General features: G+C 44.1%; 1 protein-coding gene across 1 annotated transcript in view; it reads right to left on the reverse strand.

Moving 5' to 3' along the window:
- The window catches only part of FNTB (farnesyltransferase, CAAX box, beta), a 77,176-nt gene that overhangs the window by 20,876 nt on the left and 46,478 nt on the right, over positions 1-9,822 (reverse strand). Inside the window, exon 7 of the mRNA XM_003797392.2 lies at positions 7,156-7,242. Coding sequence (XP_003797440.1) covers positions 7,156-7,242 — 87 coding nt within the window. The remainder of the gene's footprint in view (positions 1-7,155; positions 7,243-9,822) is intronic.

The following is a 9,822-nucleotide window of genomic DNA, read 5'->3' on the forward strand; positions in this document are numbered from 1 at the left end:
TTTTTTTTTTTTTTAATTGAAAAGGTAATACTCAATTTTAAAAGTTTGAACCTTTAAAAATGGAAAGGTTTCCTATCCACCCTGGCCTCCTCGTCCCTCTTACCAGCAGAGACTCTGTCAGTTTCTGAGTCTTAGTCTGTCTCCACACACACACACGTGAGCGTGTGCCTGCGATGTACACGTACTGTCTCCGTTACACTTTCCCCCCTTTGTCTTTAATCGATGGGAGCGCCATCGCTGCGCAGCACTACATGCTGCCCCTTGCTTTTACTTAGTAAAATTCTTTGAGCGTGTCTTCGAGTTAGTTATAACATAAGAGCCCAGTAAAATGAAAGTGAAAGAATTTTTTTTTTTTTTGAGACAGAGTCTCACTATTTTGCCCCAGTAAAGGGCTGTAGCATCACAGCTCACAGCAACCTCAAACTCTTAGGCTTAAGCAATTTTCTTACCTTGGCCTCCCAAGCACCTGGGACTACCGGTGCCCACCCCAATGTCCAGCTATTTTTTGTTCTTGTTGTTGTGGTTGTCATTGTTGTTTAGCAGGCCTAAGCCAGGTTCAAACCCACCAGCCCCCATGTATGTGGCTGGAGCCCTAACCACTAAGCTACAGGTGCCAAGCTGAAAGTAAAAGATTGTAAAAATAGATAAAAACATGAGGTAAAGAGAATACAGAGGCTATGAATACAGACCGGAGATAATGAAATTTTGAAAGGTAGAAAAGGAGAATCAGAGGAACCGATTAGCAGAACAGAGAAACTTTCCCCAACCAAAGGGTGGGGTTAAGCAAAGGGTGGGGAGAAGCAACTAAAAGCAACGTGATTTGCTCCAGGGAAAGGCTCCTGGATTGGAGCAACAAGGTACCTCTAAAAACAAGGTGAGTTTGGTCCAAGTTCGTTGGTTGCAAACTTATATAAGAATCAGATCAGGTCCTCTTCTCCAACCCAGGAGAAGATGGGAAGTTTCACAGGGGTTTAGTCTAAAGCATCTGGATTCTAGGACATCCAGCAAACTAAGAGCAAAAGGGAGGCACAAACTAAACCAGTAGGTTAAGTGAGAGTCTACAGACACCCGTCTCCTCCAACTAGTATCTCTCAAAGCTGGTTGTCATCTTCATATCCCAAGCAAGAACCTAGAAAATTCCTCTCTAAGGAAAATTCCCTACACATTGATATATAAGAATTCCTGGGGCCGCGCCTGTGGCTTAGTGAGTAGGGCGCCGGCCTCATAAGCCAAGGGTGGTGGGTTTGAACCCGGCCCCTGCCCAACTACAACAAAAAATAGTGGGGCGCTGTGGTGGGTGCCTGTCATCCCAGCACTTGGGAGGCTGAGGCAAGATAATCACCTAAGCCCAGGAGTTAGAGGTTGCTGTGAGCTATGACACCACAACTCTCTACCCAGGGCGATAAAGTGAGACTCTGTCTCTAAAAAAAAGAAAGAAAGAAAAAAGAATTCCCTCCAGTGACTAGCTGGATCACAGCCCACCCCTGTATCTAGCCCCCATCAGCTGTTCAGTGCTGGACTCGAGTATGAACAGACAGCAGTAGAGCACCAAGTATCTGAGTGAAGTCTCTAATATGAGAAGGAAAAAGACAACAAACAAATGAGAATAAATTGGAGGAAATATTACAGGGAGCAAAAAAAAAAATTTTTTTTTTTTTTGAGATAGAGTCTCACTCTGTGCCCTGGGTAGAGTCCCACGGCATCATAGCTCATAGCAACCTCACTCTCTCAGGCTTCAATAATCCTCCTGCCTCAGCCTGCTGAGTATCTGAGACTATAGATGCCTGCCACAATGCCTGTCTAATTTTTCTGTTTTTAGTAGAGATGGGTTCTTGCTCTTGCATAGACTGGTCTCGAACTCCCAAGCTCAAGCAATCCACCTGTCTCAGCCTCCCAGAGTGCCAGGATTACAAGTATGAGCCACCACCCCTAGCCAGAGGAAAACTTTTAAAAGTTAAATCTTTAGATAAACTATAATATGGAAGCCAGGTGTGGTGGTTCATGCCTATAATCCGAGCACGCTGAGAGGCCAAAGCAGGTGGATAGCTTGAGCTCATCAGTTTAAGACCAGCCTGAGCAAAAGCAAGACTCTGCCTCTACTAAAAATAGAAAAATTAAAGCAAGAGGATCGCTTGAGCCCAAGAGTTGGAGGTTGCTGTGAGCTGTGACACCACAGCACTCTACCTGGAATGACAGCTTGAGATTCTGACTAAAAAAAAAAAAAAAAGAATTATATGAAGTAAGAATACTGCAAAGATACATATCCCTACAAGAACAAAAGTCTATATAAAAAGAAGCAGCATTCAAGGGATAAACCTGAGCTCTGGAAAATTAAACACAGGATTACAGAAATAAAAACTGAACAGTTTAGGAAGCTGAGGTAGGAAGATGACTTGAGGCCTAGAGTTTGAGACCAGACTGAGCAAAAGAGTGAGACGCCATCACTACAAAAAAAATTTTTTTTAAATTAGCCAGGAACAGTGGCACATGCCTGTCATCCTAGTTATATGAGAGACTGAGACAAGAGGATCAAACATTGGAACTCAGGAGTTTGAGGGTGATGTGAGCTATGACACCACAGCACTCTACCTAGGGCAACAGAAATAGACTGTTTCAAAAAAAAAAAAACTCAACAAAAGATTAGAAGATAAGCAATAAGGGAATCTCTCAGAAAGTTCAAGGAGAAGGATTAAAGAACAAAACACAAACAACAAATATTCTGAAAAATTAAAAAAATCAATCCTACTAATAGGATATTATTAGAAAAGAGTAAACAGAAAAAAAGAAGAGAAGAAATTATCAAAGACATACTACAATAAAGTTTCTTTTTTTTTTTTTGAGACGGAGCCTCAAGCTGTCCCCCTGGGTAGAGTGCCGTGGCATTATAGCTCACAGCAACCTCCAAGTCCTGGGCTCAAGCGAGTCTCCTGCCTCCACCTCCCAAGTAGCTGGACCACAGGCGCCCGCCACAACACCCGGCTATTTCTTGGATGCAGCCGTCATTGTTGTTTGGCGGGTCCGGGCTGGGGATTCGAACCCGCCACCTTAGGTGTACGTGGCTGGCGCCTTAGCCGGTTGAGCTATAGGCGCCGAGCCCAATAAAGTTTCTTAATACTGGAGTATATGCACTTCCAAATCAAAGAAGCCTGCTGAGTGCCCAGCAGAACGAATGAAAAATGATCCACATTTAGGTGGCACCTGTGGCTCAGTGAGTAGGGTGCCGGCCCCATATACCAAGGGTGATAGGTTCAAACCCGGTTCCAGTCTAACTGCAACCAAAAAATAGCTGGGCGTTGCGGCAGGCACCTGTAGTCCCAGCTACTTGGGAGGCTGAGGCAAGAGAATCACTTGAGCCCGAGAGTTGGAGGTTGCTGTGAGCTGTGACTTCACAGCGCTCTACCAAGGGTTAATAAGTGAAACTTTATCTCAAAAAAAAAAAAAAGATCCACATTCAAGGTTCATCATTATGAAGTTTCCAAACAAAGCTTCTAAAAGCCATTAGAATAGGATGGGACGGGGTGGAGGTAAACAGAGAGAAGCAAAACAAAGGCACTTCCAGGCTGCAGAGCACAGTGGAAACCACTTGATTTCTTTGTCTTTCAGCTTGATATAAAATTCAATATCCTATCATTCAGCATAAAGAAACTATGACACAGAGAAGTTAAATAATTTGTGCAAGGCACAAAGCTAATAATAAAGGGCAGGACTAGGATTCAAAACCAGGCTGCCAGAGTTCCCTATCCCGTGAGTGCCTAACGAATCAATCCTCCTGCAAATAAGAGCTTACACTCTGAACAAAATGCAAAAATCTCCAGGCATGGTGGCTCATACCTATAATCTCAGCACTCTGGGAAGCTGAGGTGAGTGGGTGGGGGTTGTCTGAGCTGAGGAGTTCAAGACTAGCTTGAGCCACAGCGAGGTTCTGTCTCTAAAAATAGCCTGGCGTTGTGGCAGGTGCCTGTAGTCCCAGTTACTCAGGAGTCTGAGGCTAGAGAATCGCTTGAGCCCAAGAGTTTGAGGTTGCTGTGAACTATAACACCACAGCACTCTACTGAAGGTGACAAAGTGAGACACTGTCTCAAAAAAAAAAAAGAAAAAAACAAACAAACAGTTTCCCAAGGGCTCTGTTGACCATAAAGAGGGAAGAAGATTCTGATGGGGTTTGCAACCCGGAGCAGCAACAGCAAGGAGTTCACCGTAAGGAGTTCACCACTCCACTCTTCCACCCTACTTTTTTCCTGTTGGGTTTGCCCTGAGCCCAGCCCCAGCCCAGTGGTGACAGCAGGTCAGGTATCTAAGAGAAAGCCAATCACCTTTCTGGCAGGACAAAGAGGCTGCCAGGAAGTGAGGAGGAAATTCAGAAAGAGGAAAGTCAAAGAAGGAAAACCCCAAATTCTACCTTTAAACTCTGCTCAGGTTTCTGCCTCACCTCTAATTCACACCTGCATTGGGCAATCAGGAAGCAGCTTCTAACCAAGATTCAGACCTGAGCTGCTGCCCATGACAGGTGTGGCAGTGCAGAGTCTGACCAAGTCAACTGCCTGACAAAACAGAACACCACCAAGTCTATAGAACCCATAATACTATGTGGTATTATACCTATAACATAACATCACAATGTCCAGCATATAATCCAAAAATTACACAACACACAAAGAGTCAGGAAAATATGACAGACCAATTCCAAGATATCCAGATGTGGAAATAAACCAGGTAAGGATTTTAAAGCAGATATTGTAATGGCATATTTATCACAGTGGAATGAAGAAAAATACACTCATAATGAATAAAAAGATAGGCAATCTCAGCTGAGAAACACAAAATGTATTTTAAAAAAGAACCATACCCAGGCAGTGCCTACTCTCAATCTCTGAACTACAGCTACTATCGAGCCTTACATAGTCCTCAATAAATGTGGCAGTTATTGTTAGCAGTCTTATTAACCATGATACCAGGAGCAAGAAATCAGTAGAATGATGCTTACAAAATTCAGAAAGAATACAGTATTATGCCATTTCCAACTTAGAAATCCCTAACCAAGTAAACTATCAATCAAGCATGAGATTAAAATAAAGACATATACAAGACCTTAAAAATGTATCTCTCAGGTATCATTTTAGGGAGATCTATTAGGTATATGCTTCATTAAAATGAGTAAGAAAAACAAGAAAAGGAAGAGCTGGGCCTTCAACAAAGGAGAGAAGTGACATGAATTTCATGCTGAAAGGAAGCTTCTGGATGCCTGCTGTGCAGCAAGCTGGGAGCAATCTGTGCAGACTGAACAGAAGGGCAGAGGGTTCTAGGAGGAGGACTCAGACACACACACACACAGCCTACCTGACGCATTTGATGGTGTTGAAGAGTAATTTTTTATAGCTCTGGGAGAGAATTCAGGAATGAATTCAGGACATACACATTCAATGATATGCACATTAACTCCAGGAAAATGAGAGCAACACGAAAGAGTACATGATCAGAGTAAGCCTAGTCATCTGGTTCACAGAGTCTCACTTTATTGCCCTTGATAGAGTGCTGTAGCATCACAGCTCACAGCAACCTCCAGTTCCTGGGCTTAGGTGATTTTCTTGCCTCAGCCTCCCAAGTAGCTGGGACTACAGGTACCCACCACAACACCTGGCTATTTTTTTGTTGCAGTTTGGCCAGGGCTGGGCTCAAACTCACCACCCTCGGTATATGGGGCTGGAGCTGAGTTCAAACTCACCACCCTCAGTATTTGGGGCTGGCGCCCTACCTACTGAGCAACAGGTGCCACCCTCTTTTTTCTTTCTAAATTACGAAAAGTTTAAAACATCCAACAGAGTAGAGCAAATAATACATATACATATGTTTATCACCTATCTTAGATTTAGCCATATACACTTCAGGTCTTTTTATTTTTAAGAAATGAACTATTGCAGGGCGGCACCTATGGCTCGTTGAGTAAGTTGCCGGCCCCATATACAGAGGGTGGCGGGTTCAAACGCAGCCCTGGCCAAACTGCAACCCAAAAATGGCTGGGCAATGTGGCGGGCACCTGTAGTCCCAGCTGCTCGGGAGACTGAGGCAAGAGAATTGCTTAAGCCCAGGAGTTGGAGGTTGCAAAAAAAAAGAAATGAACTATTGCAGTTGAAGTCTCCTGGCAGATGTCCCCTGCTGTCATTTCCTTTGCTCTTTCCCTGGAAGTAACTGTCACCTGAATTTGTCTATCTTTCCTATGCATGTTTTTATATTATTATTACATATGATTCTTACCATAAACAATACAGAGTTATCTTGTATGTTTTCAAATTTTCAGTAAATGTGATCTGTATGGGTTTGGGTTTTGTTTTTTATTTCTTTGGGGGTTTGTGTGTTTTCTTTAACATTCCTTTTTTTTAACTCAACATTGTTTTTTTTTTTTTTTTTGAGACAGAGCCTCAAGCTGTCACCCTGGTTAGAGTGCTGTGACATCACAGCTCACAGCAACCTCCAACTCCTGGGCTCAAGCGATTTTCCTGCCTCCGCCTCCCAAGTAGCTGGGACCACAGGCGTCTGCTACAACACCCGGCTATTTTTTGTTTGCAGTTGTCATTGTTTGGCGGGCCCGGGCTGGATTCAAACCCGCCAGCTCAGGTCTATGTGGCTGGTGCCTTAGCTGCTTCAGCCACCGCCGCTGAGCCTCAACAATGTTTTTGAGATTTGTCCATATCAATACACGTAGCTATAGTTTACTGGTTCTGACTGCTGCATTAAATCCCAGTGTGGCTATACCATAACTTCCTCCATTTTATGAACCCTGAACCCGTTCCCAGCCTTCTGATGCTATAAACAGTGCTAGGCTCGTCCCTTTAACGCACGCATGTGAGTTTCTGCAGGAGTGGAATTCCTGGCTCATAAGCCAGGGCACTTTGAGATGGTGCCAAACTGCTCTCCAAACTGGTAAAATCAATTTAGACTCCCACTGGTATTGTTTACCAGAGTTTTTGCTCTTTGCTAATCTAAACTATAATATAATCCAACATTAAAGCAAGCTTGGCAAAAAAGAAGTATTGTAGAAATGCACAGTTATAACATTATCTCTCCCTTCCAGCCCTTTTTCATTGTTTTAATTTTTCCAAAACCAAGTCTTGACCACCTGCTCTGCAGGAGGCCAGGAGACATCCTGGCTTCTCTCACCTTGCTATCCACTCGGCTGTGCCCTCAAAGAGGTCTGGAGTGATGGTGTTGGTCAAAGAGGCGACTGAGGTGGCACAGTACGCACTTCTGGAGAGACAAAAACAGATGGGGACGCACAGTGAGCTCTAAGGAAGAGCTAAATGAGGCTCGAGAACTTTGTGGGCGGATTGCTCGCCTTGCCTAGTAAGCTGTAATCACCTCCTGTCCTCACTCTCGGCACACGGTCAGTCCTCCTGGGTCTCCAACTGAGAGGTGTGACATTCTATTTGGATAGAGTTGCTCACGGCATGGCTTCAGTGAAAGAACATGACATTCTATTCTCCCTACCTCCACATGGTCAAATCTACATCAGAGGAAATAACAGCCATGTCAATTCATGTCAAAAGCGGAGTCAGCTTTTCTTTCAAAGTCCTATGATGGTTTACCCCATGTCCATGGTGTCATTCGGGCACTGCTGATGTGCTCATTCAGACATTGGTACCATTTCAGATCCAGGATTTCTGTCTGTGGTCTGAATACATGGAAGGTTTTCTACATTTTGTATGCCACAGACACACTCCAAAGCAGGCCACCAAACCCTAACAGCTGCTTAGACTAAGGTGACCAGATTTTAACATTGGTAAAGCGGGACACCATTGGGGGGGGGCAGGGTTTGACAACAATGCAAACTTTGATAAGCAGTTCTCAATAATCAGTTCTCAACAATTATTTGTTATTATTAAAGTTTAACATTATAAAATTAACAAAAATAATATAAAACACATATCCTGGTGAAATAGCCACATGGCAGCCCCAAACCGTATATTCCTTTCCTGTTTTCCCGTGTTCCCTAGCTTGTCATGCATTCTTTCCAAAAATCGGGGCTTTTTTAAAATGCTGCAGGATACTAGACAAATTTTTTTTTTTTTTTTTGAGACAGAGCCTCAAGCTGTCCCCCCTGGGTAGAGTGCTGAGGCATCACAGCTCACAGCAACCTCCAACTCCTGGGCTCAAGAGAGTCTCCTGCCTCAGCCTCCCAAATAGCTGGGACTACAGGTGCCTGCCACAACTCCGGGCTATTTTTTGGTTGCAGCTGTCATTGTCTTTGGCGGTCCGGGCTGGATTTGAACCTCCCAGCTAAGGCATATGTGGCTGGTGCCTTAGCCACTTGAGCCACAGGCATCAAACTGACAAATTGTTAAAAATCAGGACTGTCCTGCCAAAAGCTGGATGTCTGGTCACCTTACTGGGGGGAGGGGCTACTTGCTATTGAATCCTTATCTTGTTCCAGACAGTTTGGCTCCTTCTGAGCCAGTCTCCTTCTGATACCTTGCCCAGGAGGGAAGTAGGGAGTTTACCTTAGCCTTTTCATTTCCAAATGAAGTTACAATAACCTCTTCATTCCAAGTGGAGTTACATTAACCTTTTCAGCAGCTGAAATCATATATTCCCTCCCCATTCTCCTGCTGTTCCCTAGCTTGTCATGCATTCTTTCCAAAAATTGGGACTTTTTTAAAATGCCATGGGACAAACTGTTAAAAATCGGGACTGTCCCACCAAAAGCAGGACGTCTGGTCACCTTAGCTTAGACCCAACAAGAGGGAAAGGAGGTGAGCCCACTCACAGATGCTATGTATTCCTTAAGCCTCTGAATGAAGCAAAGACCTTTGATGTCAAGCTTCATCAGTATACATGCAGACACATGCCTTTAAATGAAAAAAAAAAGGGAATATGTCTATTTTTAAAAAAACATGATCCTGGCTCAGCGCCTATAGCACAGTGGTTACGGTGCCAGCCATATATACTGAGGCTGGCGGGTTCAAACCTGGCCCAGACCAACTAAACAACAATAATGACAACCTCAACAAAAAATAGCCGGGCATTGTAGCAGGTGCCTATAGTCCCAGCTACTTGGGAGGCTGAGGCAAGAGAATAGCTTAAGCCCAAGAATTGAAGGTTGCTGTAAGCTGTGATACCACGGCACTCTACCCAGGGTGACACAGTGAAAGTCTGTCTCAAAAAAAAAACATAATCCTACCTCATCTGGGATAATTCTTGTCCTTCTACATCCCAACCCCAGTTCTTCTAGGGACAGATTTTATTTCAGCTTCTTGCTCTGGAACACTTTCACCTATTCCCTTTCCTCCCCCTCTGTGGTCTCTTCAAATATCCAGCATAAGGAAGATAAAATTTCTGTTTGAATTCTGTTTACAAATCCTTTCCCTAAGGAACATAAAAAGGAGAAAAAAAAGGGCCTTGCTTCTGTCTTATTCAGGACAGACATAACATAAAGCCAAACTTACTGAGATATTCCAAAGAAGTCTATGCAGAAGCTGCCTGAATTCTCACCCTATCTGCAGTTTTTATCATCCCTACTCCAGCTGGCCAAGGCACAGTGGAAGTTTAGCCTCAGTGGCTGGCAAGAGAAGCACTCTAGTGCTGGACGCCAATGCCAAATGCTACCATTTACCATAAGCTGGCTTTGAAGGTCTGATCTAATTTCCTTCAGGTCTTCAGCCTTCAGTAAGCCTCAGAAATATTTGCTATTGGATCCTACCTTGACCTTTGAGGTGGGGCGGCAGCCTAGAATACATTTGTCTCACGAAAATTGGGGAACTGGGCTCGACGCCTATAGCTCAACCGGCTAAGGTGCCAGCCACGTACACCTAAGGTGGCGGGTTCGAATCC

The sequence above is a fragment of the Otolemur garnettii genome, unplaced genomic scaffold, assembly GCF_000181295.1.
Source record: "Otolemur garnettii isolate 467f Iridium unplaced genomic scaffold, OtoGar3 scaffold00115, whole genome shotgun sequence".
Classification (NCBI taxonomy): Eukaryota; Metazoa; Chordata; class Mammalia; order Primates; family Galagidae; genus Otolemur; species Otolemur garnettii.